Genomic DNA, 19,852 nt, shown 5'->3' with positions numbered 1-19,852 from the left:
TTATTATATGCATCGAAAAGAAGTGGAATCGTCTTGGATATTGTAACTTTTTCTTTCCTTTTCCTGAATTTTGTGAAATGGTTAATTAATCCAAAAACTTTCAAATTTGCATATTTATTAATAATTTTTGAACAACTAAGAGCTGATCAAAGCTAGAATTTGGTACAAGATATAAGATTCAAAGAATTACTACGCAATGCAGATGCGAAGAATTTTAATAAACCTCATTTTAAAAGCACATTTCCACTTCTGGTTTGCTTCTTGGTAAGACGTTCAAATCAATGCAAACGAAAAACTTACCATTCTTTCGTGACCTTCCGTACCAAACTCCACATTGCTGCCTTGGCGGAAGGAAACACTTTGAGCACCTGTGAGACTGCCGAGGCCACCGGGCTTGCCACTATAACAATATTCAAGTTTAATATAAAAGGAGAAGATTATTTTTGTTCTTTATTATTGTAAAATTTTGAAATAATGCTTACAATGGTCGCTTCTTGAGAACCATGAAAATCGCAGCGGCGCAACACAACACCAGCAGGCATATAACTATGGGAATAACTATAGCAGCAGTAGATCCGCTTTCTCGAGCGGCGACTGCAGCCGTTTCGCAGAATTCGCCATGGAAATCTTCGCGACAGTTACACGCCAGCTTGTCGTCCAGTTCTTGACACCGTCCACCGTTCTGACAGCGACATACCCTGGGCTCTGGCAAAGGTCTTTCATTTGTGGCATCGCAGTGCCTTTCGTTGTCCTCTCTAGTACGTTGAAACGCGCCTACGCTATCTGAGCAAAGACAACGGTGACCGCCAGGAATTGTCACACACAAATGAGTGCACTGATCGCTATGACATGGATCTCTCAAACTGGTATTATATCTTAACTGATGATAGATTCTGACGCCTCCGGGACTAGGGAGATTCTTGACGATGGTCTGCGGAACTCCTCTGCCGAATTTATCCTGTCGTATTAGTTCACCTGTTTGCTTGGTAGTCCAATAAAGGTTGTTCTCAAAGACATCTAGTGCTATTGGATTTCTGAGCGGTCTGCCCTTCAAAACGATTCTCCTGTTGGTACCGGCCAAACTGATCGCCTCGATAGTGTCCAGTTTGCTATCGGACCAATAAAGTGTGTGCTCCATGGCGTAGTCAATGGTGAGCGATGAAGGATTAGCGATCCGTTCTGTCACGAGCAATTTGCGTCTAGCTCCATCCATCCAGGCAATCTCAATCTTTGGTTGATTACCCGAATCGGCCCATACAACTTCTCCTCTTTCGGGATCTACAACTACTGCTGTTGGTTGTTCAAGATTCGTTGTAATTATACTACGTCGATATCTGCCGTCCGATTTAGATACCATAATTTGACCACGAGGAGTGGTTCCCGATTGATCAATTTCGCTCCAATACAAATTACCGGAGATCCAATCCACCGCTAAGCTTGTTGGCCTGGAGTCAGCTATAAAAAGTAATATTATTATAATCATATCGTATGTGAATTATCTGGTAAATAGATAAATGATGTTTATGTAGTCTTAAGAAAGCGTTTTTTATAGTTATTTCATATAACAATGCAAAAATTAAAAGTTTAAAAATTTAAAAATTAAAAATTCTAAAGTTATAAAAACTAATAGTAACAATATCAAACAAATCTAAATCTAGGAAAAAGGAATAAAACATTTAAGGAATTAAAAACATTATTTCAATAAAATATAGCTAATTGGTTATAAAATTGAATGATACGTACTCCTCATATTGAGGTCTTGCGCGTGACCAATCTTCGCCTCGCCTTCTTTGGCGTTCACCATGTAGGATCGTTTGATAGTGTTATCATACGAGTCAATCCAGAAAACGTATTCCGTTCTGGGATCAAAATCGATGGCCTGTACTCTCTTTTCGTTGTCTATCACATCCATCTCTTCCCTAGTACGTAGATCGTAGGCCCGGAGTTCGGGTCCATTGGCGAACAGCACGACAACATTATCATCCTCAGCGCGGCACACTCCACTATGTCTGTCCGATAATTGGAAACCTTGCCGACAGGAGCAGGCGTATGTGCCATTCAAGTTTGTGCAGATGTGAGAGCATTGATGACTACCGGTTTGGCATTCGTCAACGTCTACACAGTGCTTCCGGTTATCCTGCGAGATTATATAACCGGAATAGCAGGCGCAGATGTAGCCGCCGTCCATGAGATTGTGGCACTCGTGAGCGCAACCGCCGCGGTCATTGTCCGTACAGTGATGACTATGATCTGAAAACGCAGCATAGCTATTTGATAACTCCAATCATGAAATGTCATGGAGATGGTCAATCCCGGTGGAAATTTTCTTAGAATTCTTTATGTAATTATTGAAAATTTCTATACAAATCTCAAAATTTTTCAAAATTTCTGTATAATTTTATAACATTTCAGAAAATTTCTCATATTCTTTTGTACTAATTGAAATATTTTTATAAGGTAATGAGAAAATTTGCACCATTCATAAATTCCAGAATGCTTGTGATTTTCTCACATTTCATAAAATGTTAATTTAACAAATGCAAATAATTGATATATAACTTCATATCTATGTTATATAATAGTTGTATTCATGATTTGTACCAGGAAATATCTCCTTCTCATAATCAGTAAAAGAAATAATAGAGAAATTCTCTAAATCAAAAATTTATTTTTAAGAGGAGTGATAGAGTTTTACATATTTATTTTTTAGTTTCATTTCTATGATATTTTGTTATTAAATTTTTCATATAATTAAAATTTGATATTTTTTCATTATTTCTATTTTACTTTAACGTGCTGCAGTGTAAGTCGATAAAACATTACTAGACAAAAAAGTAACAAAAAAGTATTTTAAAGTAGGTTTTCGCAATAATATTGAATTATATAAAATCTTATTTTAACAAAATGTTTTTAACTTTGAAGTTAAAGAGTTTATTAGAAAAAAAAGAAAAGAAAAAATTTAGTTATAATGTTCTCAATTTGTATAAACTTTTACAAACTTTTTAAAAGCTTCTTTAATTCCACTTTTTGTGAATGCAAGAAAATCCCAAATGTTTCCCAATTTATAATAAACTTCTTTTCCAGAATTCTGTATATATGTAAGTGTTCAGTTTAAAATATGTTAGTCAAAGAGAACTGAAAAACGTATACTTTCGGAATTTTTTATAAACTTAATATATAAAAAGTTTAAAGTTTTATTTAAATATTACCAGATTATGTAAGAATTTTTTATCTAGAGAACAAGATGGAAATAAAACTCACGGCATCCCAATTCGTCCGATTGATCCCCACAATCGTCCGCGAGATCGCAGAGTTTCAAATGATCGATGCACTTCTTGTTTGCGCAGGTATATTCCGTGATCGGGTCGCACGGACGAGTCTGCTTCACGCACATCGTCATGTTGTTCTCGTCGGAACCGTCACCACAATTGTCGATCCCATCGCACAATTGGTATCTGGCGATACACTTATGGTTGGCACACTGGAATCGTCTGTGCGTATCACACTGGAAGTTTGCTACGCAAAGATACAACATTATTTTTCCAATTCTCGTTGTAAAAGAGTTAAAGTATCAGTAGCGAACTCACCACACATAGTGGGACTCTCGTCGGAATTATCACCACAGTCGTCGGTACCATCGCAGATATCGTTCATTGAAACGCAAAGATTGTTGTTACATTGGAATCGCGATTGCGGGCAGTATCTTCCCCCGGGATATCTCGGTGGGCAGTTGATCTCGTCACTCATGTCGCGACAATCTCTCGCTCCGTCGCAACGAAGATATGACGCGATGCAATGACCGCTGGCACATTGGAAGCTCTCATTCTGTAGCATGTATAGAAATTGCATAATATACGAGAACGTGGTGCCGTAAATAAAGTACAAGTCAGTCGATCCATTTACGTACCTTGCACACCCATTGATGGCATTGCTCCTCATCGCTATTGTCGCCACAGTCGTCCTCGCTGTCGCATCTCCATCTAGATGCGATGCACTTACCGTTTCTGCACTTGAATTCGGATTCGGAGCATTGACGGTATTTGTTCTTGCACATCGCATCCGTCTCATCGCTACCATCTCCGCAATCGTCAGCGAAGTCGCATAACCATTGTTTTGGCACACACCGGTTGTTGGCGCACTTAAAGTCCATCTTGGGGTCGCACTTCGGACAATTCTCTGAACGCTCATCGGAACCGTCGCGACAATCGTCTTTGCCATCGCAGAACAGCCACTTTGGTATGCATCGGTAGTTTGCGTGTCCTGGACAGCGCTGCCATCCAGTCGTGCAGTTCCTTTGTCGACACATATACGCTGGTTCATCGCTATCGTCGCCGCAGTCGTTATCAGAGTCGCACATCCATAGCTTGGGAATGCATTTGCCATTCTTGCAACTGAACTCGGTGCTCGGATCGCAAGCACGGTTGTCTGTTAATAATATTGTATGATTAAAGTAGATAAAAACAAAAATACACTTGGTTTATCAAAACTCGTATGTTACATAAATCGTAAAACTATAGAGAAATTACAAGAAGAAAAGCTATAGAGAAGCTATAGAAGAGCTATAGATATAGAAAGAAAGTTTTCGTAAATACAGAATAAAGAGGCTACATAAATAAAATAAGGAAATGTCTGATATGTAAGCACGATACTCACGACAAATAGAAGGATCTTCATCGCTGCCGTCTTTGCAGTCAGCGTCTCCATCGCATTTCCAGGAATCGTGCACGCAACGGCCATTAGATTTGCATTTGAACTCGAGCTCCCCGCATTCAAGCGTGCACTTAGTTTCGTCGCTTTTGTCACCACAATCGTCAATTCCGTCGCAGATTGTTACGCTCGGCGTACAATTTCCGTTCGCGCATTGGAACACGCTTGGTCGACAAATCCTCGTTGGACAACTCGACGATTCATCAGAACCATCCTTGCAATCCTTCTCTCCGTCACACCTGGGGGTACAATTTTCGTTAATTTCCCTGTCAATTATTTGATAAAAAAAAATATAACAGGTTAATTTAAACATATCTCACCTCCAGTACCAAGGGATGCACTTCTCGTCGGGTGGTCCACAACGATGCTGGCCTGCGGTGCAATTCGCTATGCACGTCTTACCATCTTTATCTAGAATGAACTGATTTGGGCATTTGCATTTGTAGGAGGTGACTCCAGGCTGGCCGTATCCTTCGAGCAAGTATGAGCTAGCGGGCGGTGCAATGAGGCAAAGATGCGAGCAACCACCATTGTTCTCTGAACAGGGATTGTTATAGGGCAACTGCCGAAGAGGGTGATAGGCATGGATGTCGTAAGGCCGATGGGTGGTATTGCGTAACACTTGTAGGCGCTCCCCGGAGAATTTCTCCGCCCTGCTAATAGCCTTCAAGTTCCAATCAGTCCAGTAAATAAAGTCATCGAACACAGTAATGGCAAATACATGTGGCACCGAAGCGCCAGACAGGACAATACGACGATTATGACCTTCGAGATCAGCGAAGGCGATATAATCCAGATGGGCATCGGCCCAGAAGATGCGATCAGTGAAATAATCGATTGTCAGAGCGTTTGGCCAGGCGATGTCGTCTTCCCATGTCAGAATTCGAGACATGTTGCTACCATCCATACCCATTTTACCGATATATGCCTAAAATTGAGATATAATTCATAATTAAACTTTCGTAATACTTTGCCTACAATACGACTATTCGCAAAGAAATCTGTAACATCAACAGTGTGCAATTCACCTGAAGATGCCAAGACGTAAAGTACAGATATCCGGTACCAGGATGAACTGCGATTGCACGTGGATCCGCAATTCCGGTGTACAAAGTTTTTCTATTCGTACCATCAAGTTCGGCAACGTCCAAGTGCTTTGCGTGACGATCCAACCAATACAATTTCCGACCAACCCAATCGATAGCAATACCTTCGAGACCCAAACTGTCGTGACGAATGATTGGTTCCCTCTCGCCTCCATTCACTGGTGCTCTAAATAAAAAGAGCGCATATTAAATAACATAAGCTTTTTTAGCAAGAAAGATATCTATCCTATAGCATTGTTGGTAAAAATTTTCTTAAAATTCTTCATACAATTTCTATACAATTTTACAATTTTTTAAAACATTTTTTACACTTTTTAAAATATAAAATTAGATCACTTTTAGAAAATGCTGAAAAAATCTGCAATTTTTTGAGAATTCTTCATCTACCTATTGTATTTCTTTTTTACAAGTCTTTATAAATTTAAAATATAAAAAATTCTTAAAAAAATCTTAAAAAATTCTTACGAGAATTTGTTTTCATCGGAATCAACAGAAACAGTACATAGGGTATACCTGTATATTGTTTTCGCAGTGACGTCGCAGAAGTACAGCATCTGCTGGCCATAGTCCGCGTCAAGCGCAACGACATTAATCAAATCCTGATGCATTAGGCTGTAGTTAGACGCGTCAATTGACATGTTTCTAACGTAATACTTGTTTGTGAATATGATCCACGGCTGAATATTGTCCCTTCGTTTGCACGTATGCTCGTCGGCCGCCCTCTCGTACCATCGTTCGTTGCACTTGCAATAGTAACCGCCAGGCGTGTTCTCGCATTGTTGGCTGCATACTTGGGGTGTTTCGATGCACTCGTCAATGTCGTCGCAGGCTTTGCCGTCGGCCAGTAACTTATAGCCAGGATTGCATTCGCAGTAGAAGCTAGTCGGCGTATCCACGCATTTGTGTCCGCACTGGTTCAACTCAACGCGAGCGCACTCGTCCACGTTGCAGTGTAGCGGCTCGTCACTTTCATCGGCACAGTCCGGTTCCTTGTTGCACACCAGCCACGAGTCAATGCAGTTGCCGTTCGCGCACATAAAGTCCTTTGGATTCGTGCATGTTGTATTCTTTCCTTTAGACGCTAAAAGGATAAACAATTTTCTCAATTGCAGTAATACTTTATGCAGCGCCAAGAAAAAGGAAGAAAAAGAAAGAAAAAAATAAAAGAAAAAAAAGGAAAAAAAAACAAAAAGAGAGAAAAAAAGAAGTTTAATACATATTGTACGGATATATTTAAAATTAAAAATTTTCATCTTTCTTTACGTGTCAGTTGGATGAAGGTGAATTAATTATACCTCTCACAAATTGTGGTATGTGACTGTAAAACTATACTTACGACATCCTACTTCGTCTGAATGATCGCCGCAATCGTCCTGGCCATCACAGCGGAATTGCTTGCGTATACATTTAAAGTTCTGACAAGTAAACTCTTGAGAGCTGCAAGCCTTGTACTGATTATTACAGAATTTGCCTTCGTCGCTACCGTCGCCGCAATCGTTATCATGATCGCATAACCAGTTGCGATTCAGACATCGTCCGTTGTTGCACGTAAACTGAGTGTCAGCGCAAGGAGTTGGTGCTGGACAGTGATGCAAAGTTACATTCTCATCAGCTCCGTCAACGCAATCTGGATCACCGTCGCATAGCCATTTCTTCGGGATGCACTGGGCGCGATTCCACATTTTGTTCGCGGTGCAAGTGAACTCGGTTTCTTCGTCGCATTTTCTGTCATCTGAAAATAATAAATTAACTCCTTGAAATACAATGAAAAATAAATTTGTATTGTAAGGTTGGCTTTGGTAAAAAAATTTTTATAATATTCCATATTTTTAAGAATTTTTCATATCTTAATCCTAATTTCATATCTTAATCCTAATTCCCACATACAGGTCAAATCATTAAATAACTCATCAGTAAACAAAATGTCACGCAAATTTTCACTGCAGATTCATAGTCTGTGGAATTTTCAAGCTTAGGATTTGTTGACAGAGCAGGAGCTACACATATAGGTAATTTGACGTTAGATTAACAGCAGAGTTGTAAAATTATATAAAAGTTCCGGAAAATTTCTGACAATTATATAGAAGTTCTAATCTAAAGAATTATAAAAATTTTTATCAGAGGAAATATTACAAATATCGAGTAAACAATAAGTGTTGTATGTTTGAAAAACTTACTGCATTGATGACGCTCGTCTTCGTCAGAGTTATCCAGACAATCGTTGTCTCCGTCACAGATGTAAATTCTAGGAATGCAATTGCCATTATCGCACGTGAACAGATCACCGAAGCATGTTCTACCTTCGGATTGGCAATAACCAGGAGGCTCGTCGCTTCCATCTAGACAGTCATCGTCTCCGTCACAGTACCATGTGGCTGGAATGCACCTAAACAATACGTATTTGTTTAAAAAATACTTATTGAAAGAAAATATAACTTTCAAAGTAATAAGTTGAAAACGTATCCGCCATAAGAAAAAAAAATTTTGTAATTTTAAGATTTTATATATTTTAAATTCATAGACATTTTCCAAAAAATTCTTTTAGATTTTATAAGATTTTATAAGATTTTATAAGATTTTTCCAGTAATTATAAAGTAAAATATTCTAAAAACTTTGTTCAATTTATATACATAAGGATTCTAAAAAGGATACAGACCTTTTCAGCACTTTTAAAAATTGAATATTCTAATTTGCAAAAAAATCCATGAAATCTATAGAAAGTTATAAAATTATACATAAATTTTGAAAAATTACAAAAAATTTTGTAAGAAAAATGTTCACTAGACCAGATTAAAATTATTCATTAATCATGGCGTTTTACCTGTGATTAGGACATCGGAAGCTGTTCTGAGGACAAGTTCTCTGAGCACAATGAATCGGATTTTCATCGCTATTGTCACCACAATCATTGTCGCCGTCGCAGAGCCAGTAAGGTTCCACGCAGATGTTTGTCTTTTCGCACTTGAGATGATTCGCCGGGCATGTAGTGTTACGAGGACATCGTTCATGTGTTTCGTCGGAAGTAACGTTGTCTTTACAATCGTTAATACCGTTGCACACTTGAGATTGCGGAATGCAGCGGTGATTAGCGCATGTAAATTCTCCTGGTGCACAAGGAGGATAAACGCATCCTTCTTCATCGCTACCGTCCCGACAGTCATTCTCGTGATCGCATTTCCATGTTTTAAAAATACATCGACCGTTGTTGCAACGAAACTCGTTCGGGCTGCATGAGTGATAAGCTAAAACAATAAGAAATAGGTCTTTTAACAAACTGTTAAAGATATTTGCTTTGAATTAATTTATTGTGAGCTATGTAATATTTACAGCAGTAACTGGTATCTTCATCAGAACCATCGCCGCAGTCATCATCGCCATCGCACGCCCACATTCTAGAGATACATCTGCCGTTCCTACAAGCAAACTTGTTCCCATCGCAAGTGACGTTCTTTGGTACACACATTCTATCTTCATTCACTAATCTGCTGTTATCGTCACATTTACATTCGGCAGAGCCGTTGTGGCTTGGATGGCAGGATTGATCACAGCCGCCGTTATTGATGTTGCAAGGATTAACAGTGCACTGCTGTCTAGACGCGGAGAAGACATGAAGGTCTCGTGGTGAGTCTTCCAATCGCTTTACCAACTCAATTTTGTCTGCCCCAGTGTGTTTCTCTGCTCGATATACTCCACGAAGCTGAAGATCTGTCCAATAAATATGCTCCCTGAAGACAGTGATAGCGAAGGGATAGATAGTAGCACTAACTAGAATCTCCCTGTTTTTTCCTTCGAGATCAGACCGTTCAATTTTCTCACGGACAGCATCGGTCCAGTACAGCATCCGATCGTCATAGTCAATTGCTAAACCACTGGGTTGCGAAAGATCTTTGTCAATAATGGCGCGTTTTAACGATCCTGCCATGGTCGTCTTGAAAATCTTCCCGGATGTCCCAAAACGACCCCAATCCGTGAAATAAAGAGAGCCATTGCAGGGATCAACGACAATAGCGCGTGGACGATCCACACGTGCAATCATCACCAAGTTTGTTCCATCGATGTCCATCGCGTAAATGCTGTTGTTAGACGAATCTGTCCAATAAACTTTTTTCTGAGTCCAATCATATGAAATACCTTCAGGATTAATTCCTTTACTGATTAGTGTATGTAAATCGGAGGATGTCGGTCGATCCGACGGCGTCCACGCAATCTTCGCCCAAGGACGAATTTGAGTAAACAACAGTTTCTTGTCTTGATAATCAAAGTCCACTCCGACTACATTTGTCAGATTTCCAACAGGTGCGAAAGGTACGTTAGTATTGTGCGGATCTATATTAATGGCTCGAATTTCAGTTCGCGTGGCAAATACCAGATATTCTTCAACGTTTTCGCAGGTGCGACCATCAGAAGAGATTTTACCTACTGCGCAGTCGCAAGTAAATGATTTAGGATTGTCTTTTGGAAAAGCAAAGCATAGTTGAGAGCATCCGCCATTTGTTACCTAAAAATAGAATTATTTTTTTTTATTTGTTCTTTTAAATTATTTATTGGAAAATTATTTTGACTTGTTTCTTTAAAAAATTTATACATATATATATGTATTTTTTTAAGAAGTAAAACTATACGTATATGTGTGTATGTGTGTGTATATTCTTTACCTTCTTAAACAAAAAATTATCTATACTTCTATATTTACCTGCGAGCAAGGATTTGTGATATCTGGTGGTTGACTATTTTGATCGAAGATAGCGATGTCTCTCAGCTTTTGTAAATTTGTTCTGACGGGAACAGGAAGACTGGTATTGCCTTTCAATTTGCTTGCCTTAAAAACTGTGGCCAAATTTCGATCCACCCAGTAGACGTCTCCGCCAAAAATGGCAACGCCCATTGGATTTGGCAAATTCCGACGGATGATTTCTCGGTTTCCACCGGTGTAGGACACTTTCTGGATGGTGTCCAATTTCGAGTCTACCCAATAAACGTCATGTGTCGCAAGGTCGATCGTCAGATCACGCGGTGTGCTAATACGGGACGTGACAATAGGGATCCAATTGCTACCGTTGAGGAAGGCTTTGCCTATTCGAGGGTATTGTCCATAATCGATCCAATACAAATATCGTTTGATAGGATTTACTGCCAACTCCCGAGGAGCATCTGTCGTGGTTTTCACAAGCACCTTTCTGTTAGAACCATCTAACCAGCAAACCTCTACGTAGTTGTCATGAGGAAAGACGTTAGCAAAGTATAAATTTCCTGCGATCCAATCTACAGCTAGACCGCGAATTCCGTTGGAACCAATTCCCTGTTTAATCACTTGTTGCAATTCTGTACCGTTGGGTCGTATTCTAAAATATCATGGAAATTAATATTTTAGTTATTATATCTTCTTTGTGAAGAAATGATAGATACAAATATTTTTACATTTAAATATTTATAGAAACACTTATATAGTTTTAATTTATCTGAAAAATAGTTTTATTTTACCTGAAAATACCATTCCAAATGCCTCGATTAAATTCCACCCAATATATCCAATTGCCTGCATAATGTACGTCAACATGCAGAATATGATGACCAACTCCAGTAATGGGAATCATAGCTTCTTTGGAGTCCTTAAGACTATAGCCTCTGGCAACATCTAGCTGAGTTACCACAGCAAAAGTTTTGTAAGGTTCGCATCTGGTTTCAGTGACCTTCTTATATTCCATTCCGCAAGCACAAACACGTGTACCTCCAGACGCAGGCAAACAAAGCTGTTCACAATCACCATTGTTCACAAAACAAGGATGAGATCCAGTTGCACGTTTTTTATAAATGGTTAGCGTACGAAGCTCAGAATCGTTATCAATAATGGTGGTTGGGTTATCGCCATTAGGTAAATCGACACGCTCAATTTTGTCATAAAGCGGGTCCAAGTAGTATAGACGAGACTCATGAACAGCTATCGCTTTAGGCAAAGCCATGTTGTTTGCCGTAGTGAGAATAGTGCGAACATTCAGACCATCCGTCGACATAGCTTTAATGAAAGCCGGATTCTGGCAGGAGAAATATAGCGTCTTGCTAGGTATATCAATAGTAATTGCTTCAGGACGGTCTAGATTCTCTACAAGAACCAATGGATTACTGCCGTCCATGTTTACTCTTCCGATCTTCTGGGGTACTCCAAAACCTCCATCGTCCACCCAAAACACTTGTCCGTCAATGGGATCTACGCACATTGCTTTCGGTTTAGATACTGACGTTCGATTTCCATCGTTTGCCAAAACGATTGTGCGGAATCGAGTTTTGCCATCTAATTTGATAGCTTCGATATTTGATGCAAATTTGTTGCCAATAAACATATTGCGTCCGAGCCAATCCAGCGCCATAGTAGATGGTGAACCGACGATACCAGTATCACCGGAAGGATTTGGAAACTCTGTCCGGTTGCCACCATTATAGGGAATGGAGTAAATCGTGCCATTTTCGTTGTCACTATCTTTACCTAATAAAAATAACAAAACTAATAAACGAAACTCTTAAAACTTTAAAAATTTATGTCTTAGAAAGCCTTTGTAATATAAGAAGTACACTAAAGCAAAAAATAATTATTGTACCTTGCAACCAGTAAATGATACGGTTCTTTCTATCATACTCAATAAATCTTCCGCCTTCTACACCTACAATAGGCGTGATGTACCCAGTTTTGGTTTCTTTAGGCGTCAAAGAAACATCAACGATTTGAGAACCTCGAAGAACCATTAAATATGGTGTCTCTTCTTCCATGCAGTGTCCGTCAGGTAGCAATTTAAATCCAACCTAAAATTAAACGTCAAAGAAAAAAATTATTCATGCTTGAGATAAACACGACTTTTGATAATTATATACTTTAGAATCTGTATAAATCTCACCTGGCATTTACAATTGTATCCTTTTGGATTACTGGGTGATAGAAGACATAAATGTTCACATGATGTGTTAGCGCAAGGATTTGCAGTAATCGGTTGTAGTACTGCATGATGTACATGTATAGAAAGAGGTTGCGAAATTAAGTGCGAGACCACAGTCTGATTAGAGCCTTTAAATTTGTGTGCGGAGAGTACCCGATTAAGCTGTCTATCGGTCCAATACATAGTGTCCTCAAAAAGAGTAAGCGAATGGGGATGCAGGAGATAGTGCGAGCTGGCTAGGACCTGAAGCCTTTTGCTACCATCATAGAGACAAGTATCGATAAAATCTAGTTTGCTGTCTGCAAAATATATTCTACGATTTGCAATATCTAGCGCTAAACCGTTAGGCCAATAAATCTTTGTGCTGATGATTGTCGATCGATTGGTACCATCCATTCCAATTCTTTCGATTCTAGGATTTTCACCCCAGTCGGTCCAGAAGAGCCATCTCGCACCTGGACTGGGATCTAAACACATTCCACGTGGTTGCGTAATATTTTCCTTGACGAGAATCATCCTTCCAACTCCAGTCTCTTTAGCTACTTCGATTGTATTCAGCTTTGAGTCTAACCAATACAGATTCTGTCCAATCCAGTCGTAAGCTAAACCTTCTACCAAGTCTAAACCGGTACTGATTATGTCTTGAGGATCACTACCGCGATCTAAACGCGAGATTCGCTTCAGTTTCATATCCGACCAAAAAATAGTGCCTGTGTGCATATTACTAGCAGTCGCAACAACGTTCTCCACGTTGATAGGAACTCTTTCCAACGCTTGATCCTGAAGATCAGCTACCAGAATAGTATGTCTATTGGAGATAATCAAAAACGCAGCACTATGATTGAACGCCTTACACGTATGCTTATCAGCGTCTAGTGTGTAACCTTCCACGCAGCTACAATAATAGCTGCCTTTCGTGTTCACGCAGAGCTGTGAACATTTTCCTTGCGGTTCGCATTCGTTTATGTCTTGACACGTGAAGCCATCGCTGCTGAGTTCTTCACCGGTCGGACAGGTACATTGCGCACCAAGTGGAGTTTGAAAACAAGCATTAGTACATAAACCACCCTGATGACTGCATTCAGCTAGATCGCAACCGGGTCCTTCGTCTGCTCCATTAGGACAGTCTGGTTTGCCGTCACATACACTGGTTGTATTTACGCAACGATTTGTCACGTTTGGACACTTCCATTGTTGGGAATCGCATTTGAATATAGGAGGACCGCATGCGTGCAATTCGGTGTCTTCGTCGGATCCATCTCCACAATCGTCTTTTCCATCACAGATATATGCCTTGAACACACATCTCTCGTTCCGGCATCTGGAGGATATGTTAAATTAAATACTGACGAATTGAACAAGGCATATATTTTTATCGTCTGTATTTTCTGACGGAATAAAAAAAGTGTAATTAATAAATACAACAAACCTGAAAAATCCAGGTTGGCAATCCACCTTTCCGCATGATTCCGGCTCGTCGGACTTGTCCGGGCAATCTGCGGTACCGTCGCAATACCAGCTTCTCGGTATGCAGATAGCTGAACTAACACATTGGAATTGTTTGTCAACATTGCACTGATCCGGCGCCAATGATGGACAGCCTACTTCGTCCGATCCATCATTGCAATCACTAATGCCGTCGCACTTATATGATGCTAAGACACACATCTTTTGATCCGCGCACGTGAATTGCGTACTGAGACAAGTAACTGGTGGACAATCCATCTCGTCCTGTTGATCGAAGCAATCGCTATCGCCGTCGCATACCCAAGACTTCGGTATACAGTGGCCAGAACGTGGACAGGTGAACTGGAAGTACGAACAAGTTTTCGCTGCGCAAAATTCGCCCTCGTCAGAACTATCGCCGCAGTCATTCTCGGAATCGCACTTCCAAGTTGCGGGGATGCAGCGATTATTGGCGCAAGCAAATTGATTAGCGCTACAGGTCACATTCGGGCAACCAATCTCATCGCTGTAATCGCCACAATCATTCTCAGAATCGCAATGGAACGTCATCGGCACACAGCGACCAGATTTGCATTGAAATTCATTTGCGCTGCACGTTGGTTTTGTACAGTTTTGCATTTCGTCACTATTGTCGAGACAATCATTCTCACCATCGCATACCCAGGATTTCGGGACACATCTAAAAGTGGATTAATTAAAAGTTAAAATGTTCGTAAATAGACTTAAAGAAAGAGTCTACTTTCATATTCAATCAAGTAATCTAATAGAAATGGATTAAAGTGGATAATAATGGAATTCGTATGATTATTGCTGAATCCAAATTCTTGATTATTTGAATTTATTTTTTTCCAATAAAAGTTTAAGAATTTTTTGAATCCATTTCAATTTATAAAGTAGAATTGAAACTGCGGGATTCTTATTTTTCCAATTAAAAAAAAGTTATGCGGGTTATGCAATTCATTTTAATCCATAAAACGGGATTGAAAGGGATTCCTATTCTTTCAATTCAAAAGAAGTTTTTGCTTTTTTGAGAATTTTGTTACAAATACTGATTGTAAACAATTAGCTTATCAGTTGAAAGAGTAAGATCGTTACCTCTGGTTTGCGCAAGTAAAATCCCAAGTATGTGGACATGCTTGCAAAGGTGGTTCACCATCAGGATCCGCTGCGCAACTCCTGCTATTGTCCTGAAGACGTTCTCCATAAGGACATCCGCATACTTGAGTGAGCTTTGGCATGGATTGCATGCCAGGGAATGTGATGGTATCGGAATGTGAAGAGTTATCCGGAATAGCAAAGCAAAGTTTTTCACAACCGCCGTTGTTAATGGTGCAAGGATGAGTATTTGTCGTTTTCTGGATGTCACGGCTAAAGACTTTCACGCCATAAAGTCTATTGGTAGCGGGCTCACGAACCAAAATAGCTTCCTGCTCACCGGTTTCCTTATGCAGCCGAATAATAGCATCGAGACGCCAATCGGTGATGTACATCCAATTTTCGTGGATGGCGATAGAAAACGGATGTCGAATCAGTCTAGAGTTTACTGTTCGTACATCCGTGCCATCCAGGTTTGAGTGCTGAACGTGATCTAGAAGAGCGTCGCACCAGTACAATCGATCTTTAGTAAAGTCGATCGCCAGACCATTTGGCCAGCCCAAAGTTAGGTTTCTAAAGACAATTAGGTTGGAACCGTCAGCGTGAGCCCTGCTAATATTAGCTGGTCGATCCCATTCGGAAAAGAAAATGTAACCCTGATTCGGATGGATTACAATTGCGCGAGGACGCTTCAGATTCTTTAGTAATGTTCGCCGATACGTGACATTTCTAGTGCTGAGTACATTTAGTGTGCCTAAAGAAGTAAAAGTTTTAAAGTTATGAATTAAATAGTTTTTGCATCTATTTAACACTTATAATTTTTAGTCTCGTTATTGATCATTGAAACGTTAATAAAACTTATGTTGCGAATTAATGAACTTAAACTGAAGATTAAAATTGAAAGATTCAGTAAGTCGTTGTCAACAAACCTTTACGTGAATCAATGTAGTACAAATTCTTCGCAGCCCAATCAACCGCGAGTCCTTCCACCCCTTCATTTTGACTAGCCAAGACGATTTCACGTCCGGTCGCGTTCTGATGTACTCTGTATATTACATCCTGAAGGACATCACTGTAATAGATATACTGGTCATGTGCGTCGTAATCTAATCCAACAAATCGTGCTCGTCTTGATACGACCGGTAGAATAGCATCGCTAAAGCCTTCCATCACAGGATTGAGTACGCGGCCTTTAATAAACCTCTGCTGCGAATACATGAGAAACTCTTGCACCAAGTTGCAGTTTCTCATGTCGCTTGCCAATCGCCATCCAATGTGGCAAGCGCAGCGATAACCTAATCGATTGTTTTGATCGCTGGAGGCCGTGACGATGCACATGTGTTGACAGCCACCGTTATTATTACCGCAGGGATTGGAGACTAGGTTAGGTTGCGCGAGGGGGTGCAAGGCTTTTATAGCTTTGGCGTCGCGTACCTTAAAAATGGATTATAAATATTATGATATTAATCTAATACAATTTCTTCCTCACATAAATTTTCACAAAAATATTTTGTATTAAACAAAGTATAACATTATGATTAATTAATTTAAAAAAATGTATTAATATTTGGTTTTTATATTCGTACCTTAAATACACTTTGGATAGAATAATCTCCCTGAGTCTTGTCGACGCTCATGACGGCCTGCTTGGTGGCATCCGTCCAATATATTCTGTTTTCAAACAGAGTAAGTCTGATTGCGGATGGCACTTGAGAACCTCTGAGAATCATTACTCTGTTGTGACCTCTGTAATCTGCAGTTTCGATATAGTCTAACAGAGAATCACACCAGTAGATCCTTTTGGCAATGATGTCAACGGCCACGCCGGAGACTTTGTAAGCTGCTTCGGAGACAACGGAAAATGCGTTAGTACCATCCATATTAGTGCGTAGGACCTGCTTGCTGTCAGCGATGAACATGAGGCCTCTCGTAGGATCCAGCGCGATGTCGCTTGGACTGGTGAGATTAGAACCCACCACGATTCCATGATAACGTCCGTCTAACTCGAACACGTCCACCTTTTGCACAATAGAATCCGCCACGTAGAGTTTATCGCCAATCCAATCTATCGCGATGGATACAGGGCCCCAGGAGCCCGCCATACTGATGTCCACTTTGGCTGGGGTATCACTACCGACGTTGAGGGATTCCGAGTGAACTTTTCGTGTCTTCATGTCGCTCCAGAAGAGTAGATTTCGCGAATACAGGTAGTCTACTCCGCTGGCGCCAGTGGTATTCGCGATTATTCTCCGGTCCTCACCGGTCGCGCTTAATCGCCATATCGCGCGATCCTGTGCGAGCAGAAGCTCCAAAGCGGAGATATTCTGGGCGCGACATTTGTTGTGCCCGTGAAGAATGTAGCCAGGCGCGCAGTGACACGTGTACCAGCCATCAGTATTCTCACAAAGCTGTTCGCAGAAGCCCCACTCGGAGCATTCGTCTCGATCTGTAAAAAAAAAATTTGAAAAAAAAATGCAAAACTAAATGGATTTTACGAGTAAATTTTTAAATCTTTTAAACTTAGGATTTTTCAATAATTGTGTTATTATAGTGGACACTAAAAATTTCAATTTATACGAGTCAAGTAGCTTACCAATGCAGGTTCGTGAATCGTTGGCAAGAATTCTTCCTTCTGGACAGTAACAAGTTCCTCCGGTTGGAGATGCTTGGCATTTATGTTGACAACCAAGTGAACCGCACATGGTCGTCGCTAAAAAAAAGTTATCCATTTAAATGTTTAAGAATTTAATCTAAATCTAAATCTAGATTCTATAGAAGAAAGTCGCCAATACTGACCTCCTATTGGCATCCCCTTATTTATCAAACTAAACACGCACGGTATTAACATTGATAAAAATATGATCTGTTTAGATAATTAAAAAATGAAATTCATAATTTATACATTCATGGATTCTTTCTATATAAAATCAGTTAAACTTTTTGTCTAATTTTCAAAAATTGAAAACAAATTTGCACAATTTTTTTTTTGCAAATTACAAATTAAACAATAAAGAGTGTATTATTGATAATATTGGATTATTCTACATATTTGTTGTTTCTTAAAACTGTTTCTTAAAACTGTTGTGTTTATATTTATTTCTTTCGTATTTTCTTTATAGTGCGGTTTAGAAAATAAAATCATTGTACAACGTAAACCGGTACATCTCTTCGTGAGAATAGACAATAACTGTGAAATCTTTAACTACATATACATTAACTACATATACATATACATTAACTACAATGTTGATAGAAGTTTTAACATCTTAAGGTGAAAAAAATAGTTTTGGACGCAACAGATCTACTAATAAAGTATTAAAAAAAGCTATAAATTGAGAGGGTTTAATTATAACCTTTTAATTTTCTCAATTTTATTGTTTAATACATACAAAAATATTTTATTAGTATATTATAAGTTATTAATTTATTTTATAGTTATCTTCCTTACGGGGCTGAATGAATGAATTTTATACTGTGCCAGTTTTGGGGCCTAATTTTTCAGACATTCTTATTTAAGTTATGTAATAAAAACAATAATTATTACAAAATACAATATTATAAAAAATGTTCTGTTATTTGATAAAAGATACTTTCTAATTTATATTTATGTTTTTAAAGTTTTATTTTTAGCTTTTGTGTACGAAATATTATTCAAAAACAAAGTAGTATGTTAGTATTGCGGACTTTCTCCTATAATATATTTTTAATATAATTTAAAATAGAGGGATCAATATTTAAAATTCTATACATATTTATATTTTAAAAAGCTAATGAGCATTGTTGCTTGATTGAGTTTTTTCTGATGAATCATTTTCTTATTTCTGAATATTGATTACTTTGTAATTGCTATAAACCCAGTTTACATAACTATTAATAATTGTCATTATGAGCTCACAAAATATTTTAATCATTCTTTGGTATTATTAGGGATGTCGCGTCGCTTCGTACGAAAGCGATGGGATTCGCAAATGACAGGTCGCGAGTTCGAACTCGTACATTCCATGTATATACATGAATTTTTAACCCTCAGTTACCGCATGTATTTTTATTTCTGTTCTTACTGCGCGAGAGCATAGTATATTCTTTCCATGTTTCAGTGCTTCTAATTTTCGATAAAATACATTAAAATAACTGTGTAAAATCTTTATTTTGCAGATTTTGAAGAACCCCATAAAATTGCTAAGAATTGCAAATTGCACAAAATATTTAATAATAAACGAAAGTAAATTTTTCAAATCACGAAAGATACAGCTGGAGGAATTCTTTAGAACTAAATAACGTATAGGGATTAATATTCCTATCCAATTTACATTTTTGCTACTTGGTATTATTAAAAATAACATAATAATTTTTTTATAAAACCATACCCGTACAGCACACAATAGCAAAAACATTGTGCTGTGTGGGTATATTTCCAGGTAGAATACATATCATATATCATAATAACTTAAAACATACATACATAGAAAGGGAATACAAACATGAAAAGGGAATAAGGCCTACATCTGTACAAAAAAAGCTATAGAATCCCGTTCATCTGCAGTGCGTAT

The 19,852-nt window shown here is 38.8% G+C and overlaps 1 protein-coding gene across 1 annotated transcript in view; it reads right to left on the bottom strand.

Moving 5' to 3' along the window:
• Nucleotides 1–19,852, bottom strand: part of LOC105194106 (low-density lipoprotein receptor-related protein 2) — a 75,368-nt gene that overhangs the window by 3,452 nt on the left and 52,064 nt on the right. Inside the window, exons 6-28 of the mRNA XM_011158837.3 lie at nt 17,896–18,012; nt 16,889–17,748; nt 16,232–16,736; nt 15,303–16,056; nt 14,170–14,886; nt 12,702–14,061; nt 12,408–12,609; nt 11,296–12,295; nt 10,508–11,156; nt 9,142–10,312; nt 8,636–9,056; nt 7,991–8,199; nt 7,150–7,545; nt 6,327–6,894; nt 5,736–5,979; nt 5,028–5,635; nt 4,654–4,946; nt 3,908–4,425; nt 3,588–3,825; nt 3,262–3,516; nt 1,744–2,250; nt 483–1,455; nt 301–400 (exon numbers count right to left, since the gene is read on the bottom strand). Coding sequence (XP_011157139.2) covers nt 301–400; nt 483–1,455; nt 1,744–2,250; nt 3,262–3,516; nt 3,588–3,825; nt 3,908–4,425; nt 4,654–4,946; nt 5,028–5,635; nt 5,736–5,979; nt 6,327–6,894; nt 7,150–7,545; nt 7,991–8,199; nt 8,636–9,056; nt 9,142–10,312; nt 10,508–11,156; nt 11,296–12,295; nt 12,408–12,609; nt 12,702–14,061; nt 14,170–14,886; nt 15,303–16,056; nt 16,232–16,736; nt 16,889–17,748; nt 17,896–18,012 — 12,665 coding nt within the window. The remainder of the gene's footprint in view (nt 1–300; nt 401–482; nt 1,456–1,743; nt 2,251–3,261; nt 3,517–3,587; nt 3,826–3,907; nt 4,426–4,653; nt 4,947–5,027; nt 5,636–5,735; nt 5,980–6,326; nt 6,895–7,149; nt 7,546–7,990; nt 8,200–8,635; nt 9,057–9,141; nt 10,313–10,507; nt 11,157–11,295; nt 12,296–12,407; nt 12,610–12,701; nt 14,062–14,169; nt 14,887–15,302; nt 16,057–16,231; nt 16,737–16,888; nt 17,749–17,895; nt 18,013–19,852) is intronic.

Source organism: Solenopsis invicta, chromosome 13, assembly GCF_016802725.1.
Source record: "Solenopsis invicta isolate M01_SB chromosome 13, UNIL_Sinv_3.0, whole genome shotgun sequence".
NCBI classification, from domain to species: domain Eukaryota; kingdom Metazoa; phylum Arthropoda; class Insecta; order Hymenoptera; family Formicidae; genus Solenopsis; species Solenopsis invicta.
Note: the sequence above shows the minus strand (reverse complement) of the source record. Positions and strands in the feature narration are given on the sequence as shown.